General features: G+C 46.6%; 1 protein-coding gene across 3 annotated transcripts in view; it reads right to left on the bottom strand.

Annotated features, from left to right (window-relative positions):
* Positions 1-210: 210 nt before the first annotated feature.
* Positions 211-21,537, bottom strand: part of LOC135049903 (adenine phosphoribosyltransferase-like) — a 184,236-nt gene continuing 162,909 nt past the window's right edge. For 2 of the 3 annotated variants that reach the window (XM_063955887.1, XM_063955888.1), the window contains 2 exons: positions 14,291-14,386; positions 212-2,909 (listed from right to left, as the gene is read on the bottom strand). In XM_063955887.1, the coding sequence (XP_063811957.1) occupies positions 2,767-2,909; positions 14,291-14,386 (239 nt within the window). In that variant the 3' untranslated portion in view covers positions 212-2,766. Of the gene's footprint in view, positions 2,910-14,290; positions 14,387-21,537 lie in introns of all 3 variants that reach the window. The other variant, XM_063955886.1, reaches the window with a different exon arrangement.

The following is a 21,537-nucleotide window of genomic DNA, read 5'->3' as shown; positions in this document are numbered from 1 at the left end:
TAGGGGGAGGAGCCAGTGCACACCACCTGATCGGAAAAGCTTTACTTTTTGTGCCCTGTCTCCTGCGGAGCCGCTATTCCCCATGGTCCTTTCAGGAACCCCAGCATCCACTAGGACGATAGAGAAAGCAGAATTTGCTAGCGAATCTATTAAGCACTATGCTAATAATATAATAATAATAATATATAATAATAATAATAATATGCTAATAATAATATATATAATAATAATAGTGATTTCCAGACTGTTCAAGAACGTACAAATGTCATGATTTTGTAACATACATAAAAGTAATAGTCAATTAAGGTCAAGCATGACAAGGAAAAATGCAGTTTGTCTATCCAACTCGACAATCCGGATTTAAAAGTTACCTATCATCAACCATTCAAAATCACTAATGACCTCATGAATTTATATATGTCTATCATGCACAGTTGATGGCAACTGGAAATAATACCTGTATAAATAGTGAGCGCAGATGAAGTAGCTTATAATGAGTGAACTCTGAGGTCATCACATCAGTATTTATTTAGAAGACCTATGTACTGTAAATAAGTATGGCACACCCTTAGGGTGTGTACACACGGTGAGATCCTTGCTATGCCCGATTTTCACTTGCGATTTCCCTTGAACTCCCCGGAGCCCAGCTCCACCGATTTTGACTAACTTTTCTTGAGATATGGACTATGTGTGCTTACGATTTTGGCTTATGTGAGATTTTGGCTTATGTGAGATGAACTAGATAGTACACCGATCTAGCAAGGATTGACTTGCCTGCACAGTCTATCTTTTCTTGCAATGCCGACCTGGCGGGACAGCGCATCGGGATCGCAAGGTGACTTTCACCTTGCGATCTGCACTAACTTTTCTTGCGATTTTGAATATATAGTCAAAATCGAAAGAAAATATCTCACCGTGTGCACACACCCTTACTGTAAATGATTACAGATATTCAGAGCCACCAGAATTTCTGTAACCTGTATAAAAGCACTTGTGCCTTTTTATCACTGATGCACAACTCACGGCCAACATGATTTCTGTAAAGAAGCAGAACGGGGAAATCGGGTCACCAAGACAAATACTGCAGTAGTGTTTCTTTCCCAATTTACAGTATCTGGTCTCACTATGACAGTTGGAGTGGCACTCTTCCAGTCCCCACCCCCGCAGCAATCTGCACTCTGATTCGCTGTCCAACTCTTGAGATTAAGTTTAGCAACAGTATAGTGAAAAGACAGAAGGGGAAATGTATCAACCCTTCATAGACCAAATAAGTTTGTGCAGCCCGGCACATAGTGCTCAGAAACCCCCTGTAGGACCACATTTTTTGTTCTGACACTGGAGCCCATACTCCCTCTTCTCTGAGAAGCAAGTCATTATGGCCCTCCCCATCTCCACAGACCTGCAAATTGCGGCATCATGCTGCAAAGGGTGAGGCCTAATGCCATCAGCGGCCTGCTGCTGCATCTCACCTCCTGGGGAAAATAAGTGTTAAGAGTGTGATGTGTTAAACATAGGGTTAAATGCTTATATACTATAAACTGATTTAAAAATGTGCTTTGACAGAAAAGTGTGTTTTGCAAGTAAGGACAAAGATTGTGTCTGGTTCGTATGTGACCAAACAGACAAGCTATAGATAGTTCAATAATGACTAACCTTGTCACTCACCCGGGTACATAAATTGTAAAATATATTATTGCTTATACGCAGAATTGAGGCAAAACTCCCCTACTGTCTATTAATATTCATGTATATTTCCTAGTTGACCTTTGCACCTTTTAAAATGCAGGAGCTCTTCCAGAGAGCAGGGTATCTAAGCTGTCATTTTGTTTGCACGTTATTAGCAGCCTCTTTGTTGGTACAAAGCCTACAGCGAGCCCACATGAAAAAGAAAAACCTGATTCCAAACACTGAAGCAAGTGATGGGGCTCTCTGGGATAAACAGACTGAATATTATGCTAAGTATATGTAAATCATTTTCTAAATAAACGATTTCTAGGGACTAGCACCTCCTGTATCTCATTAATACCAGTGTATTTAGAGAACAATTTTAAAAACACCTTTTTAAAATGTGTTTAAGGCTAACACAATCTGTTCTCCTGAAATACCACCCTTAGCAAAATAATCAGACTAGAGAGATTCCTTGTTGCATGTGTCCTGGAAACATTGCTAATGTTAATAGTGGTACCCTACTACATGCACACCGCTCTTCAGCACCTACTGTACATCCTGGGGAGAGTAAAGTGAAGTCCTGTGATAGTACATACAGCTGCTTAGGAGCAGCTTAGAGCCCACTCACAATTTACTCAGAATAGCGTCATGGTAATAGGACTGTCATATTGAATACTAAATAGGTATAAGGGTACCCGGAAAAGATGCTGTATTAATGACTTTACCTCTGTATCTCATATAGAAATTTGCACTGATTAAACATACAGTATTACATAGAAACATAGAATTTGATGGCAGATAAGAACCTCTTGTCCCATGTAGTCTGCCCCTGCTTTCATGCGAGATGGCATCCTCTGTGCACAACTATTAAGGCATTTACTTTAGCTAGTCTACTTTCTTTAGTAAAAGTGACTATGATCTACAGTATATGAGATTGGTGGAAGCTTTGTATCACTGTAAACTATCTGCCTACATTTACATGTGATTACCATGTAATATGTTTAAGGTTTGTGCTTTAGCATGACATTTGTCTCATAATGATGATGAATCAATGTTTTCTCTAGGAATAGGTTGAATATGTTCTTCATTGTGACGCCTTTAGTTATGAAAGGCATTAAAGCTCTTCAAATAATGACCATTAAACTGGCTCCGCAGGTCATCAGGAACACAGTCTGAACATTTGTAGTTTTCCTTCACACATCTGCCTCCAACACTGTCCTCAATACAGATGGCAGCAACACCTATATGGAACAACAATACAAATAGGGTTAGCCAGTTGCCCTGTGTGTGAGACATTATTGCAGCCACAGGAGGAAGCTACATAGTTGACAATCAAAATGTCAGCAGCGTAATGTCAATGCAGTAGTAATGTTATTTAAAGCATTTTTGTACCGTGTCAGCAGTATAACCTTAACAAGATACTTTACAATCATGTATAAAGTTTTCTGCAGCAGGGTAAATTGTGTTCCACAGGGAAACATCAGGGTGTAGAGTGGATCTTGATCCAGAGGCGCCAACAGGCTAAAACTTTAGGCTGTCTCAGGATGCATTGGGGCCTCTATAACGCCGCCTCCAGGCATTGAGAGCTCAGTTTCGAGTTGGTGCCTGCAGCAGCAGGTCACTTGACAGGAGGGCTGCACTGGGCAGCCCTGTAAAGCTTTTTGAAAGAAGATTTCTTCAAGGGCTGACAGCGCTGTATGTCAGGGTGACACTTCAGCGCTGCAGCTCCATCACCTCCCAAGCGGCGTCACATACTCCCACGGCCTGTTCCCAAGTACTTGCGACGGAGACGTCCCGACTTAGGCACACAGTCGCAGACTGCTCTCCTGTTTCGCGTGGCTGCTACGGAGAGGAGGTAAGAGGGCCCCCCAGGTGGGACCCGCCACTAAATCACGTTCTGTCCGTGACCTAGGGAGACGGGTCGTGGCACTGTCGTGGACACTGGCACCGAGCAGAGACCCCACTAGAACACTGGGACATCAGAGTACAGGTTGGGTGTACTAACACCCTATTTAATTAGACTCTTAGTACCCGTGGTGGAAGTCCAACATAGAGGACGGAGCGCTTTACCAGTAACCCCTTCCCCGGGCCAGCGCACCGTCTACTGCAGATTTTCCCACCCTGGAGCAGCCTTACACTCTCCCTTACTCCCTGACTGAGATGCTGGGCGCCATTTTATGAGCATAGCTGCGGCTGGTCTCCGGGACTACAGGGCAAGGTCTCCCTTGTAAAGCTGCCTGCATACAGCGCTGAGTCTTTACAGACACTTAAATATCAAATATCCTACATGTTGTTATACAGACAGTAGGGTTCATTCCGACCTGGTCGCACGCAGGCGGATTTTTGCACTGCTGTGACCATGTAATCGCCGCCTACAGGGGAGGCGGTAAACGCTGTGCAGGGGAGCGACCGCTTGTGCAGAGAGCTGCACAAACAAAAGTTTGTGCAATCTCTGCACAGCTCAGGACTTACTCAGCCACTGCGACGATCCTTGCTGGAGCTGACGTCAGGATCCCTCCCTGGAGACGTCCGGGCACGCCTGCGTTTGGCCGGACACTCCCAGAAAATTGTGAGTTGACACCACCAGCTGGTCTCTTCCTGTCAATCTTGCGTTCGCCGCTGTGAATGCTTACTTCATTGTATTCGATGCTGCCCGGCGACGGGCTTCGCCGGGCAGCGATGTGTCTGCGCATTGCAGCCCACACTCATGCGCTGTTGAGACCTGATCACACAGCTGCAAAAAACTGCAGCGTGCCATCGGGTCGGAATGATCCCGTGTTAGTTGAGAAAGAGTGTACCTAGTACTGAATATATTGTACGAGTATTCTGATATATCCCTCGGTTACTGACTGCGCTGTTATATATATATATATATATATATATATATATATACACACACATATATATACACATACATACATACATATACTAGTCCAGTGCAGCTTTATTGTGATAATTCTACATTGACTGTGACTGTGTGTGCCTGTATCTGCTGTGTGGTTTCACTTTCAGTGTTTCCTAGATTTAACTGCCACTATATTCTTTACCCTAAGGGACTAGGTGGGTCATTCCGAGATGATCGCTAGCTGAATTTGTTCGCAGAGCAGCGATAAAGGCTAAAAAACAGCAATTTTGCACATGCGGCGCAATGCGCACGCGCGACGTACGGGCACAACGAACTATGTAGTTTTGCACAGTGTCTAGCGATGCATTTCAGTCGCACTGCTTGCCGCAGAGTGATTGACATGAAGTGGGCGTTTCTGGGTGGCAACTGACCGTTTTCAGGGTGTGTTCGGAAAAATGCAGGCGTGCCAGGAAAAACGCAGGTGTGGCTGGGCGGGTTTGTGACGTCAAATCCGGAACTGAATAGTCTGAAGTGATCGCAAGCGCTGAGTAGGTTTTGAGCTGCTCTGAAACTACACAAAAAATGTTTGCAGGTGCTCTGCGATACAACCGTTTACACTTCTGCTAAGCTAAAATACACTCCCAGTGGGCGGCGGCATAGCGTTTGCACGGCTGCTAAAACTAGCTAGCGAGCGATCAACTCGGAATGACACCTCAGGTGCATCTGGGTCCGCTAATATAGTGCGAGACAGTATTTATCAAATACGTATAATTTACTGTGTACTCAGTCTCATAATACCGGATTTATTCGCAGGTATTGTACTTTGGTTTTATTGTACTTAGGCCCTCATTCCGAGTTGATTGCTCGCTAGCTATTTTTTGCAGAGCAGCGATCAGATAGTCGCCGCCTCTAGGGGAGTGTATTTTTGCTTTGCAAGTCAGCGAACGCTTGTGCAGCCATGTGGGACGAAAACGTTTTTTACAGTTTCTGAATAGCTCTGGACTTACTCAGCCCTTGCGATCACTTCAGCCTGCCCAGTCCCGGAATTGAAGTCAGACACACGACCTGCAAACACCTGGACACGCCTGCGTTTTCCCTACCACTCCCAGAAAACGGTCAGTTGACACCCATGAACGCACTTTTGATCGGTTGTGCAAATGGATTCGTCGCTAGAAATGTTGCACAACAACGATGCTGTTTGTACCCGTACGACGCGCATGCGCATTGCGGTGCATGCGCAGTAGTTTCCTGATTGCTGCGCTGCGAAAAACGGCAGCAAGCGATCAACTCGGAATGAGGGCCTTAGTCACTCTGTTGTTGCATTTATACACAATGGGGTAAATTTACTAAGATGGGCGTTCTATTTAAGATGGGATGTTGCCCATAGCAACCAATCAGATTCCAGGTATTATGTTCTAGAAGGTGCTAGATAAATGAGAAGTAGAATCTGATTGGTTGCTATGGGCAACATCCCATCTTAAATAAAACTCCCATCTTAGTAAATTTGCTGCAGTGTCTAACAGAAAGAGCTGTAAATCAGTGGAAGCTCCTGCAGCTTGTAGAGCATGCTCCAAGGATTTACTAGAAGGGAAGGTTTTGTATGATGGTCTGTGTACTATGGTGGTCATTCCGAGTTGTTCGCTCGGTAAATTTCTTTGCATCGCAGCGTTTTTCCGCTTAGTGCGCATGCGCAATGTTCACACTGCGACTGCGCCAAGTAAATTTGCTATGCAGTTAGGAATTTTACTCACGGCTTTTTCATCGTTCTGGTGATCGTAATGTGATTGACAGGAAGTGGGTGTTTCTGGGCGGAAACAGGCCGTTTTAGGGGCGTGTGGGAAAAAACGCTACCGTTTCTGGAAAAAAGGCGGGAGTGGCTGGAGAAATGGAGGAGTGTCTGGGCGAACGCTGGGTGTGTTTGTGACGTCAAACCAGGAACGACAAGCACTGAAATGATCGCACTGGCAGAGTAAGTCTCGAGCTACTCAGAAACTGCACAGAGATGTCTTATCGCAATATTGCAAATCTTTCGTTCGCAATTTTAAGATGCAAAGATTCACTCCCAGTAGGCGGCGGCTTAGCGTGTGCAATGCTGCTAAAAGCAGCTTGCGAGCGAACAACTCGGAATGAGGGCCTATGTGTCATACACCTCCTAGTCAGTCCGCAGCTATGGGACCACCTGTGCCACTACAGCCACAAATTGTCCCTATGGGTAATCCGCCTTGGGTGGAAATTTATCTAACCAGCTGCAGCAATTAAATCAGTCCTTGGTTAGACAAGAATCGACTCCAGGTCACTCCCTTGTCTCTGGGTCATCTAAGCGGGCTGCTTCCTCCTCACAATGTACACACCTCTGTGATGGTTCATCTGAAAAGGAGGGGGAGCATACGGTCCTGTGAGATACTGAGTCAGGTGTTACTGATGAGGATTCTCCCTTGCAGATTGATGTCCCTGCCCTAGTGGTTGCTATTGGCCCTCATTCCTAGTTGTTCGCTCGCTAGCTGCTTTTAGCAGCATTGCAAACGCTAAGCCGCCGCCCTCTGGGAGTGTATCTTAGCTTAGCAGAATTGCAAACGAAAGATTAGCAGAATTGCGAATAGAAATTTCTTAGCAGTTTCTGAGTAGCTCCAGACTTACTCAGCCATTGCGATCAGTTCAGTCACTTTCGTTCCTGGTTTGACGTCACAAACACACCCAGCGTTTGCCCAGACACTCCCCCGTTTCTTCAGACACTCCCGCGTTTTTCCCAGAAACGCCAGCGTTTTTTCGCACACGCCCAGAAAACGGCAAGTTTCCGCCCAGAAACACCCACTTCCTGTCAATCACAGTACGATCACCAGAACGATGAAAAATCTTCGTTATGCCGTGAGTAAAATACCTAACTTTTGTGTAAAATAACTAAGCGCATGCGCTCTGCGAACCTTGCGCATGCGCAGTAAGCGACTAATCGCAATATAGCAAAAATCGGCAACGAGCGAACAACTCGGAATGACCCCCATTAAGCAGATCCTACAGATCTCTGATGATGAGGATCGCACTACTGTGGCTAAGAGAACTGATATGTTTAAACGTCAGAAAGTGGTTCAAAATCCATTACCCCATTCTGACCATTTTGTGGACATCAGGCGTGAACCCTGGTCTAATCCAGGGAAGAAATTCTCTCTGTCTAAACGGGCTTTGGCTCACTATCCTCTCCCTGCAGAGTTATGTAACAAGTGGGAAAATCCACCGCCGGTGGATTCTCACGTCACCTCTCTCATAGTGTCGTCCAATCTGCCTGTCACCACTGTCAATTCACTAAAAGAACCGACAGATAAGCATGTGGAGGGATGCCTGAAAGCTATTTACTCTCTTACAGGAGCTATACATAGGCCCACTATTGCTGCCTCCTGGGCTGCAAAAGGCATTGAAGCGTTGGTTCAGGCATTAGAGGAGGAGCTGCCCGAGGATATCTCTGACACTGCCAGACAATACATGTCTGAAATTACCACCGCCACCTATTATATTCAGGAGCCGTCCTCTGAGGTGGGTGTGTTGGCGGCCAAGGTGTCGACTACGTCTGTTTTAGTTCACCGCATTCTGTGGTTGAGGTCATGGGAAGTGAACCTAGACTCCAAAAAGACCTTGGAGGTGCTTCCCTTCACTGGGGACATTTTATTTGAGTAAGACTTGAACAAAATTGTGTCTGAATTGGCAGCTGCTAAGACTGCTTTTCTCTCAAATACTAACCCTTCTGCACAGAAGGCAAAAAGTACCACCTTTTCGTTCAGTGGAAAGCAAAAGGTCAGGTATACCCAAGACATTCTCGTGCTCCCAAAACCACCAAGACCAAAGAGTACTGGGCAGCCCATCAGCCTGCTTCTAAAACAGACAAGCCTGCTGTATGATGGGGTGGGCCTCCCCCTGGGGGACCCCACGGTGGGGGGCCGACCTCTAGAGTTCACCCAGGTCTTGTTAAGGACCACTTCAGACACATGGGTGCTGGAAGTTGTCACGGGTACGCGGTCTCTTTCAAGACACGTCTCTCTCGCCACTTTTGCACCATGATTCTCCCTGCAGACCCGTTAAAAGCGCAAGCTTTGCAAAAAGTTGTCAGTTCTCTCCTGAGTACAGGAGTGGTTGTGCCGGTATCTCAGTCTCAGAGAGATAGAGGTTATTATTCGAGCCTGTTTCTAGAAACCAAATGGGTCCTCCCGGCCTATACTCAACCAAAAATCTCTGAACAAATTTATGAAAGTGTCAAAGTTTCATATGGAAACACTGCTCTCCATTGTACTGGCTATGAAACCCGGAGACTATATGGTATCCCTGGATAAACAGGATGCATACCTGCATATACCCACTGCCATATACTGTAGCATCAGCAGTTTCTGCGGTTTGCTATTGGCAACCTCCATTACCAATTCCAGGCTCTGCCATTTGGACTGTCTATGGCTCCTCAGATCTTCACCAAGGTCATGGCCATGATGACGGCTCATCTTCGTCATCAGGGAGTCAGAATCCTGCCGTATCTGGATGACCTGCTGATTTTGGCAAATCCCCAATTGTCCTCCAGTCATCTACAATTGACGGTAACCTTCCTACAAGCCCACGAGTGGCTTCAATTGGAAGAAGTCCTCGCTGGTCCCAGCTCAGAGCATGGTGCACCTGGGGGCACTACTGGACACACACAGTCAGCGGCTGTTTCTGTCTCCAGAGAAAGTCCTGAAACTTCAGAACAGGATAAGATGCTTCCTTTGTCGCCCCAGAGTGTCGATACACTCGGCGATGCAAGTACTTGCCCTGATGGTGCTGGCATTCGACATGGTAGAGTATGCTCAATTTCATTCCCGCCCTCTTCAGAGGTTAATCCTTTCCAAGTGGGATGGCCTACCTCATCGGATCAGGTCTCACATGATCTCCTTGACTCCGGAGATTCGTCTGTCACTAACCTGGTGGCTCCAGGACCAGCAGTTAAGCAGGGGTCATCCTTTCTAGATCCCCAACTGGGTCCTGCTGACAACAGACCCCGGTCTGAGGTGATGGGATGCGGTGTTGGAGCAACACTCTTTTCAGGGTCGCTGGACCAAGGAGGAATCACTCCTCCCCATAAACATTCTGGAGCTGAGGGTGGTGTTCAATTCGCTATCTCTCGCCCTGACTCTGGTACAGAACAGTGGCTTACATAAACTACGGTGGCTTACATAAACCATCGAGGCGGCACTCGAAGCCGCATGGCAATGATGAAAGTGTCAAAAATCCTTCGTTGGCCGGATCGCCATCTGCCAGCTATATCGACAGTGTTCATTCCGGGTGTCCTAAACTGGGAAGCGGATTCTCTCAGTCATCAGGACATACACGCCGGAGAGTGGAGTCTTCATCCGGAAGTCTTTCAACTCCTAGTGGACAAGTGGGGCCTACCAGACGTAGACCTGATGGCGTCTCGACACAATCACAAGGTTCCGGTCTTTGGATCAAGGACCAGGGATCCTCAGGCAGCATTCGTGGATGCATTGGCAATTCTGTGGAACTTTCGACTGCCCTACATGTTCCCTCTGGTGTCACTTCTGCCCAGGGTCCTACGGAAGTTCAAACAAGGAGGATCACTACTGATAGTCACTCCAGCATGGTCTAGAAGGCATTGGTTCCCATACCTGCAGGGTCTATCGACAGGGCGTCCCCTTCTACTTCCATAGCGGCCATATCTCCATGTACAGGGCCCTTGTGTCTACCCAGACCTGGCCAGACTGACTTTGACGATGTGGCTCTTGAAGCTTCACTCCTGAGGGACAATGGTTTTCTGAGGTGGTTATTCAGATCATGTTGAAAGCCCGCAAACCGGCCTCTGCCAGGATTTATTACAGGGTTTGGAATTCTTACTTCACCTGGTGTGCTGATAAGAATTATGATGTCTCTAGATTCAGAACTTCCAGAATTCTGGCATTTCTGCAATGAGGCCTTGACTTAGGTCTTCGTCTGGCCTCCCTCAAGGTTCACATATCTGCCTTGTCCTATGGTTTCAGAGAAAAATAGCATCTATACCTGACGTTCATACTTTCACTCAGGGTGTTCTTCGGATTTAGCTTCCATATGTCCCTCCTGTGGCTCCACAGGAACTGACTGTTGTACTGACTGCCCTGCAAGAGGCTCCATTTGTTCCTCTTGAGACGGTGGACCTTAAATGGCTCACGGCCAAGGTTCTGTTCTTGCTGGTTATTGCCTCTGCAAGAAGGGTGTTGGACTTGGGTGCTTTGTCCTGTCGTCCGCCCTTTCTGATATTTCATTGTGACCGGGCAGTTCTACAAACTCAACCGGGTTATTTACCTAAGGTGGTGTAATCTTTTCACCTTAACCAAGAGATTGTGGTTCCGGCCTTTATCTCTTCGGACTTGTCTCCCAAAGAGCGGTCTTTGGATGTGGTAAGGGCTCTCCGTATCTATGTGGAGAGGACTGCCTCTATCAGGAGGTCAGATACCCTTTTTGTCCTGTTTGGTTTCCACAAACGTTGCTGGCCTGCGAAATAAGCAAACCTTGGCCAGATGGATTAGAATGGTGATTGCACAAGCTTATGCGCAGGCTGGTCTCCCATCTCCTGCTGCTATTAATGCCCATTCTACTCGGTGTGTTGGACCTTCTTGGGCGGCCCACCGTGGCGCATCTGCAGAACAATTGTGCAAGGCGGCTACATGGTCCTCAGTGAACACGTTTCTTAGGTTCTCTGCCTTTGAAACTTTCGCCTCCCAGGATGCTTCCTTTGGATGCCAGATTCTCATATCCGCTAAGGCACGTCCCCTCCCTTGAGGAACTGCTTTAGGACTTCTCCTATGTTTCTCTGTAGAACACAATGTACCCTGCTGCAGAAAAGGAGTGTTATTACAAGTTATTACTGTTTATACAATTATTTGCCAGTGGTGAGAAGGGGATATGATTAGTCAGCAGTGATGCTGTCGACGCAGTAGTAATTCTATGTAAAGCATTTTAAGCTTATCAGTGTTATAAGGAGTGTTATGGTAGACTTACCATGGTTAACACTCTTTCTGCGAGGTACATTGGGTTCCACAGGGCGCCCACCCTGACGTACCTAGCTTCTGTGGGTTTGTATGGCATTAGCTGCTGGTCCCTTCTCCTGTCGTAAGAATGTGGTTCTGTGCGACTAACATCTGCCTTCTCTCTTGCCTGCTCCTGCATTGAACTAGTTAACGAAACTGAGCTCTCAGTGCCTGGAGGCGGGGTTATAGAGGAGGCCCCCCTGGATCCTGGGACAGCCTAAAGCTAGCTTTAGCCTGTTGGTGCCTCTGGATTAAGTTCCACTCTACACCCCAATGTTTCCCTGCGGAACCCAATGTACCTCGCAGAAAGAGTGTTAACCATGGTAAGTCTACCATAACACTCCTTATAACACTGATAAGCTTAAAATGCTTTACATAGAATTACTACTGCGTCGACAGCATCACTGCTGACTAATCATATCCCCTTCACACCACTGGCAAATAATTGTATTAACAGCACTGACAAAGCATTGGTGTGTGCGTGGCAAAATATAATCGGGCTGATAGAGCTGAGACAAGTGTGTTTTATGAACAAATCTTGTGTATTTGATTCAGAGTGTTAAAAGATAGCGGAGACAAACTCCAGGAGACAAAAGTGAAAGCTACAATTTGACACAAAGGGGGTCATTCTGAGTTGTTCGCTCGTTATTTTTTGTCGCAACGGAGCGAATAGTCGCTAATGCGCATGCGCAATGTCCGCAGTGCGACTGCGCCAAGTAAATTTGCTATGCAGTTAGGAATTTTACTCACGGCGTTACGAGGTTTTTTCTTCGTTCTGGTGATCGTAATGTGATTGACAGGAAGTGGGTGTTTCTGGGCGGAAACAGGCCGTTTTATGGGAGTGTGTGAAAAAACGCTACCGTTTCTGGGAAAAACGCGGGAGTGGCTGGAGAAACGAAGGAGTGTCTGGGCGATCGCTGGGTGTGTTTGTGACGTCAAACCAGGAACGACAAGCACTGAACTGATCGCAGATGCCGAGTAAGTCTGGAGCTACTCAGAAACTGCTAAGAAGTGTCTATTCGCAATTCTGCTAATCTTTCGTTCGCAATTTTAATATGCTAAGATTCACACCCAGTAGGCGGCGGCTTAGCGTGTGCAAAGCTGCTAAAAGCAGCTTGCGAGCTAACAACTCGGAATGACCCCCAAAGTTATGTATAATCTATCAAAGGCTGTGTATTACTGGGTAGTATAATGTACATTAACTTAGTATAATGTACAATAACTAAATGGAGTAGAATTGAAACAAAACCTGTGTTATTATTCTCTCACTCACCCCTCTGCAGCATATTGGAGGCAGGGGCATAGAGAGGTGGCATGGGTACAAAGTACTTGAGTCTCTTTAGGGGTAAAGAGTAGAGAGAGGGTGTAACCATGTACCCCGATAATGCTGTCACCATGCCCCCTATCCGATGTCCACAAGTCCCCCATATCCCAAATAGCCAGGCCTGTGTGATGGCTCTGGTTAGTAGGGAACTTTGACTAATCAGAAAAAGTTAGAGTGACAGTTCTGTAGATTTTGTTTGGTAGAAAAATCTATAGTAGCACCCCTGTTAAGATAAATATGTTTATACATTCAATTTCAAATGAAGCAGTCTTTTATTTAACAAAGTTGGCAGCTGTTCTGGATCCAAAATTTGGGGAAGAGGTCATGATGCCCAGTTGTGTGCCCTTCACCACCTCTTTACCGCTTTACACTAACTTTGCACTGCAAAATAAAATCTAGTTGCTGCACTGCTCCACAAAACTAGGTGCAGGTTATCTGGTGAAATGGTTGACAGTAACCATTGTGCCGTCCATAGGGAGAGGGGGGGGGTAGGGGGATTCAATTGTTTCTCCCTGCGGCTACCACTAGATGGTGCTCAACAGCAATTCAATTGTTGCTCCGTTATGGAGTGCTATGCTGTGGGGAGCCATATTTCAGTTCACAGCCCCTTAGGCTGGCAAGTTGCAATGGGTGAAAACTTTAGGCAGCTAATCCTAGCATGTCTGGGCGCGATGTGTGCGATACTAAAAACCAATTAATACACTACAATGTCAACATCCGAACATCAGCTTGGCACCAGGCCAACATCCTTAAACTGTCCACAGGATCACAATGTCAACATTCTAAATGTTGCCATATTGAAATGTTTCAGGATGCTGACAGAGATAGGCTGTGGCAAGAAGTTAGGGTTATACTGCGGGAGGGGAGGAGGTTAGAGTTAGGCATTAGAGGGAGGGATAGGGTAGGAATTAGGGGTATAAAGGGAGAAATACTTTCCAGAGTGCTGCATCACCACATGTCTGCACCAGAAGTCACTGTCACATCACTGCCGGGACCCAGAAGACGACAGGTAAAAGACCACTAGGCCACCAGGGATAGTTCGTCGACAGTTAATCATATCATCAGGGTAGACATAATGACTGTCTATATGGTCACAGTTGACATTTTTAGCATGCTGACATGCAACAGTTCAACCCTATCAACACACTCCTGTCGACTTGATGACTGTTGAGAAGTCATACAAAACCCAAGTGCAGTGCTGTGCCTGTGAATACTCAGTACCTCATTGAAAAATTGGTTCCTTAAGGGCAGAGGTTGAAAAACACTTTTAGATGGATTTGCTCCTAATCATAAATGAGTCCCTTAGGAGTCTCTTTACTAAGCCTTTTAGAGCGATAAAGTGGTTGGAGCATGGCAGTTAGGAGCTGATTGGCTGGAACTTTATCTCTCTCCAAGGCTTAGTACATAGACCCCTATGTCTCTTACCTGCAACAATCCCGCCTTGTTCTTCCACCAGTTTAATAGCTGCACGCATAGTTCCTCCTGTCTCAATCCATTGATCCACTAGCAAAATGCGTAAACCTAGAACAGATATACCAAACGTGAATATAACTTCATCATATACTACATATCCTGTGATTTACATTTGGCTATAGTTGTAGAACAACCATATTGCAAAAAGAAGTCATATCCTCTTTGACATCTACTTTCCAGGGAAGAGGAGGGAAGCGGGTATTAATTACACAGGTCTGGGCTTGCTGGAGGGGCCCGGTGGCTGCCTTGCCTGTTGAGGGCAACAAATGTTCCCTTGTGCAACCACCACCAGAGGAACTCATTGTGTGGTAGCTGGAGAAAGCTGTTCCTCCATTTTTTTTAGAGGGCGTGGTCACAGCACCTCAGATTTTGCCCTGCCCCATTCAGTAGCCAGGCCGGTGGCTGCTCTCGGTGGCCCTGACAGAAATATCTGTGTTGTGACAAGTAGGCTATACTACAGAGTGGACAGTCAGCGATTGCACGTAGCTTGGTATCTCCTGCTTAATACATTCAGTTTTGTTTGCATTACACTGCTTGGGGTAGAATTACTAAAGCTTCTAAAAAAGATGGAGGTGTTGCCCATAGCAACCAGATTATGTCTGTCATTTTCTAGAATGCAATAGAGTAATGAAAACTAAAATTTGATTGGTTGCTATGGGCAACACCTCCACTTCTAATTTTTAGAGGCTTCAGTAAATCTACCTACTTCATACCCTCCAAACAGACCCATTCGATAAAATGCTCTGATTCTGGACTTCCTTGCCAGTGGCAGTTGCAGAGGTCCAAAATTCAGATAGGTGAGCCACACCAACTGCCAGCAATCATGGCATATTAGGTACTCACTGGCAGTTGGTGTGGCTCCACTATTTGAATTGTGGCATATTATCCTTTCAGGCATCCTGTAGCAATTTGCTGTGTAGGCCAGGTGCACAGGGAGAGGAGATTCGTAAACAATGGCTATGGCTTGCATATTGATTACTTGGACATGGGAAGCTGGCACCACTCACAGCAGGGACAAGCCCTCAGCACTCTGGTCACCAGATGTGACAGCACATAAACTCATGTTATTTGTTGAACAGTAGCAAAGTGGGGAATTTAGGCGCTACACTAGCATGGTGTTGCCTCTTAACAACACTCGGGATCTATACCAAAGATCCTAATAGCTTAAACAGAAAAGGTATGTGGTGTTGAAGATGGCGCTACTGGACTTGTACTAAACTTGACTGTACAGTCCTTAAAAATGTATAAGAAATACTCATCTAAATATGGCTTTCTTTTTCTTAATTGGAGGAATGTCCTTTTAGTTGTACGTCGTCATCATATATACATGAAAATAAATATACTGTACACAGTATACATTACATTGGAAGAACTACAAGACCATTAAAAATTAAGCTATCGGAACATTTGAGGAATGTGAAAAAAGGCCTTCAACTAGATTACTTGTCCAATCACTACAGAATGTTCCATTTAATACATTAAAACATTTGTAGAAATACAATACATAAAACTGACATGGAAAATACAAGAATACAGAGAAGCTCTCTCAAAAGCAGATATGAGATGGATTTTCAAATTAAAAACCCTCAACCCCAGAGGGCTCAATCAGAATTTTGAGCTCCAATGGTTCTTATAAACAATAGTTCACATTTCCAATATCTTTCTTTACCTAAGAATCTGTTGTGATAGATCTGGTTTCCTCAGATATCTGTGACTTAAACATCACTGTCTAATTTACTGATCTGATGTAACTCTCATATAGCATTCAAAAACGGTGACAAGACCAGTAGTGCCATCTTCAGCACCACACACCTTTTCTGCAGATGTTATCTGTTGTTAACATAAAATGTATATTTCTATTACAGGTAGGAGCTTCCAAAATCATAGGAAACTATTTTAAGTCTATATGCAGGTTTGCTTCAGTTCAGAAATCACAAGGACTATTTTTGGAAAAATTAAGTATCTAACCAATCCCACATCACATCAATCATGTTTATACTCAAATTGTAGCTTTAAGAATATAGATTAATGTGTGCGTACCATAGTTTATGTATTTAACAGGGGATATATTTGTACTTAAGGTAAAAAATAGGATTTTGGTACTCACCGTTAAATCCTTTTCTCCTAGTCCGTAGAGGATGCTGGGGACTCCAAAAGGACCATGGGGTATAGACGGGATCCGCAGGAGCTTGGGCACACTAAAAGACTTAAGACTGGGTGTGAACTGGCTCCTCCCTCTATGCCCCTCCTCCAGACCTCAGTTATAGGAACTGTGCCCAGGAGAGACGGACATTACAAGGAAAGATTTTTGTCTTAACTAAGGGCTACCAAATTACCAGCCCACACCATAAACATACCGTATAACTGGAATAACACCAAACCAGATAACAGTATGCATAAAACTCCAGCAACCAGCTGCAATAACCCAATACACCAGTCGTGTATAAACTAACGTAACCAGTAAGAAAACATATATATAATGCAAGAAATAGTCCGCACTGGGACGGGCGCCCAGCATCCTCTACGGACTAGGAGAAAAGGATTTAACGGTGAGTACCAAAATCCTATTTTCTCTTACGTCCTAGAGGATGCTGGGGACTCCAAAAGGACCATGGGGATTATACCAAAGCTCCTGAACGGGCGGGAGAGTGCGGACGACTCTGCAGCACCGACTGAGCAAATGCCAGGTCCTCATCGGCCAGGGTATCGAACTTATAGAATTTTGCAAAAGTGTTCGAACCCGACCAAGTAGCCGCTCGGCAAAGCTGTAGTGCCGAAACACCTCGGGCAGCCGCCCAAGAGGAGACCACCTTCCTGGTAGAATGGGCTTTAACAGACTTTGGCACCGGCAACCCCACCGAAGAATGAGCTTGCTGGATCGTACTACAAATCCAGCGTGCAATAGTCTGTTTTGACGCAGGATGACCAACCTTGTTGGCCGCATACAAAACAAACAACGCTTCAGTTTTCCTAGTAACAGCTGTCCTAGAAACGTAAACTTTTAACGCTCTTACAACATCCAGAGATTTTGGAATCGCCACCTCTTCCGTAGCCACCGGAACTACAATAGGTTGGTTAATGTGAAACAACGAAACCACCTTTGGCAGAAATTGTTGACGAGTCCTCAATTCCACCCTATCTGAATGAAAAATCAAGTACGGACTCTTATGAGATAACGCTGCCAATTCCGATACTCGCCTGGCAGATGCCAGCGCCAAAAGCATAACCACCTTCCAAGTGAGAAACTTTAACTCAACCTTCCGCAAAGGTTCAAACCAGGAAGACATGAGGAACCGTAAGACGACATCAAGGTCCCATGGCGCTACAGGCGGTACAAACGGTGGATTGATATGCATTACACCCTTCACAAAAGTCTGAACCTCTGGGAGGGCAGCTAACTCTTTTTGAAAGAAAATAGACAAAGCCGAAATTTGCACTTTGATGGAACCCAATTTCAGGCCTGCATCTACACCCGCCTGTAAAAAGTGGAGAAAACGACCCAAGTGAAAATCCTCCGCAGGAGTCTTTTTAACCTCACACCAGGAAACATATTTCCTCCAGATACGGTGATAGTGCTTCGCCGTAACCTCTTTCCTAGCCTTAATAAGAGTTGGAATGACCTCCCTGGGAATACCCTTACGAGCTAAGATCTGGCGCTCAACCTCCATGCCGTCAAACGCAGCCGCGGTAAGTCCGGAAACACGCATGGACCCTGTAACAACAGATCCTCCCTTAGAGGAAGCGGCCAAGGATCTTCCACCAGTAAGTCCTGAAGATCCGGATACCAGGCCCTTCTTGGCCAGTCTGGAACGACGAGAATCGCCTGAACCCTTGCCCGACGAATGATCCACAGCACCTTTGGAATGAGAGGAAGAGGAGGGAACACATACACCGACCGGAAAACCCACGGAGACACCAGGGCGTCCACCGCCGTGGCCTGTGGGTCCCTTGCTCTGGAACAATACCTCGGGAGCTTCTTGTTGAGCCGAGACGCCATCATGTCTATTAACGGAATTCCCCAGCGTCTTGTCACCTCTGCAAAGACCTCTTGGTGCAGAGCCCACTCTCCCGAATGGAGGTCGTGTCTGCTGAGAAAATCCGCTTCCCAGTTGTCCACCTCCGGTAGGAAAACTGCTGACAGTGCGCTGACGTGTTGTTCCGCCCAGCGAAGTATCTTTGTGGCTTCCGTCATTGCCGCTCTGCTCCTTGTTGCGCCTTGCCGGTTTATATGGGCCACCGCTGTGATGTTGTCTGACTGTTCCAGGACCGGTCGACCCAGAAGAAGACTTCCTGCTTGGAGCAGGCCGTTGTAAATGGCTCTTAACTCTAGAACATTTATGTGGAGACAAGCTTCCTGGACCGACCATTTTCCCTGGAAGTTTCTTCCTTGGGTGACTGCACCCCAGCCCCGGAGACTTGCATCTGTTGTCAGAAGCACCCACTCCCGGATACCGAATCTGCGTCCTCCCAGGAGGTGATGAGCTTGTAGCCACCACAGGAGAGAAATTCTGGCTCTGGGAGATAAACTTATTTTCCGGTGAATGTGTAGATGAGACTCGGACCATTTGCTCAGCAAGTCCCACTGAAACACGCGGGCATGAAATCTGCCGTAGGGAATGGCTTCGTACGCCACAACCATCTTCCCCAGAACCCGAGTACAATGATGTATCGACACACTCGACGGCTTCAGAAGTTCTCTGACCATCGTCTGCAATTCCAGAGCCTTTTCTTCTGGAAGGAATACCTTCTGTAACTCCGTGTCCAGAACCATGCCCAGGAACGTAAGCCGAGTGGTCGGAGTCAACTAGGATTTTGGCAAATTGAGAACCCATCCATGTTGTCGCAGAACCGATAGAGACACCTCCACACTTCTCAGCAAGCGTTCCTTGGACCTCGCCTTTATCAGGAGATCGTCCAAGTACGGGATAATTGAAACCCCCTGTTTGCGAAGAAGAACCATCATTTCTGCCATGACCTTGGTGAAAATCCTCGGAGCTGTGGAAAGCCCAAACGGCAACGCCTGAAATTGGTAATGAGCATCCTGTATCGCAAACCTGAGGAAAGCCTGATGCGGAGGATATATCGGGACATGCAAGTAGGCATCCTTTATGTCGACTGACGCCATAAAATCCCCCCCTTCTAGGCTGGAGATCACAGCTCGAAGGGATTCCATCTTGAATTTGAAAACTGGATTGAGGGATTTTAGATTTAGAATTGGTCTGACCGAACCGTCCGGTTTCGGCACTACAAAGAGACTCGAGTAAAACCCTTCCCCCCGCTGCGACGAGGGAACGGGAATAATGACCCTCTGTAGACACAGTTTTTGAATTGCTGCTAACACCACTTCCCTGTCCGGTAGAACTACTGGTAACGCTGAAATGAAGAACCGGTGAGGGGGCAACTCCTGAAACTCCAGCTTGTATCCCTGAGACACGATCTCTAGTATCCAAGGATCCAGGCCTGATTGAATCCAGACCTGACTGAAATTTTGTAGATGGCCCCCCACCGGTTCGGACTCCCCCAGGGAAGCCCCAACGTCATGCGGTGGATTTGGTAGCAGCCGGGGAGGACTTCTGGTCCTGTGCGCCTGAGGCTGCAGGAAGTTTTCTTCCTCGCCCTCTACCCTTTGAGGCGAGGAAAGACGAACCTTTTCCACGCCTGTATTTGTTGTGACGAAAGGACTGCATCTGTTGATGTGGTGCCTTTTTCTGTTGTGTGGGAACATAAGGAAGAAAAGAGGACTTATCCGCAGTCGCGGTCGAGACCAGGTCAGCCAAGCCATCCCCAAACAAGACATTACCTTTGAAGGGTAGCGCTTCCATAGCCCTCTTGGAGTCGGCATCAGCGTTCCATTGATGGATCCACAGGGCCCTTCTGGCGGATATCGACATGGCACTGGTTCTTGAACCCAAGAGACAGACGTCCCTCGCCGCATCTTTTATGTAATCTGCAGCGTCCTTAATATAACCGAGAGTTAGAAGGACATTATCCTTATCAAGAGTATCCATATCATTAGCTAAATTCTCAGCCCATTTAGCAATAGCACTACTCACCTATAACGACGCCACAGCAGGTCTGAGTAATGCACCCGAATTAGCGAAAATGAACTTCAAAGACGTCTCCAGCTTGCGATCCGCCGGATCCTTGAGAGCTGCCGTGTCGGGAGACGGAAGTGCCACTTTCTTAGACAAACGAGATAAGGCTTTGTCAACATTTGGAGATGCCTCCCATTTTTCCCTGTCATTAGAGGGAAAAGGATACGCCATGTAAATTCTCTTTGGAATCTGCCATTTCTTATCCGGCGACTCCCAAGCCTTTTCACAAAGAGTATTCATTTCATGAGATGGGGGAAATTTTACCTCCGGTTTCTTTTCTTTGAATAAGCAAATCCTTGTTTCCTGAACCGCAGGTTCATCAGAAATGTGTAAAACATCTTTTATAGCCACAATCATGTACTGAATACTCTTAACCAAACGGGGATGTAACGCTGCCTCAGTGAAATCGACGTCGGAATCAGAGTCCGTGTCGGTATCAGCATCCCCCACCTGATTAAACGGCCGCTTTTGCGACCAAGATGGGGTTTGAACCTGAGACAAAGCCTCTTCCATGGATTTTTTCCACACCTGGGTCTGCGCCTCAGACATATCTAACCTCTTTGATAAGGAAGTTACATTCGAGTTTAACGTACTGAGTAATGCTAGCAAATCCGGTGTCGGCTGCGTCGACATTCCCAATTCTAGCCCCGCATCCACTCCCCCAATAACCTTCTCCGGTGAATAAGCTTCCGCCTCAGACATGTCGACACACAGTACCGACTCACCACCATACACAGAGAATCCCTGCTAGGTGACAGGTCCAACAACCAAGCCCAGATAGAGGACACAGAGGGAGTATGCCAGCCCACACCCCAGCGCCCATATATCGCAAAGCACGATATCTGTACCCAGCGCTGACTATTATAAAGCACCAACCCTGCGGCCCCCCTCAGAACAAGTCCCCAGTTACTTGTATAAGCGTGGAGGTCCCCGCAGCGTCTCTCTCCTGCAGCCGCGTGTTGCAGAGAAAATGGCGCCGGTGAGCTGCGGGTCGAAGCTCCGCCCCCTTCCCGGCGCGCTTCGGCCCGCCAATTTCAAATTCGTAAAAAATGCCGGCGGGGGTCTGTATTCGGTGCTGAGGCACCCACAATCTTTGATCTGCCA

This window comes from Pseudophryne corroboree, chromosome 2 (assembly GCF_028390025.1).
Source record: "Pseudophryne corroboree isolate aPseCor3 chromosome 2, aPseCor3.hap2, whole genome shotgun sequence".
Lineage (NCBI taxonomy): Eukaryota > Metazoa > Chordata > Amphibia > Anura > Myobatrachidae > Pseudophryne > Pseudophryne corroboree.
This window is presented reverse-complemented; position numbering and strand designations above follow the sequence as displayed.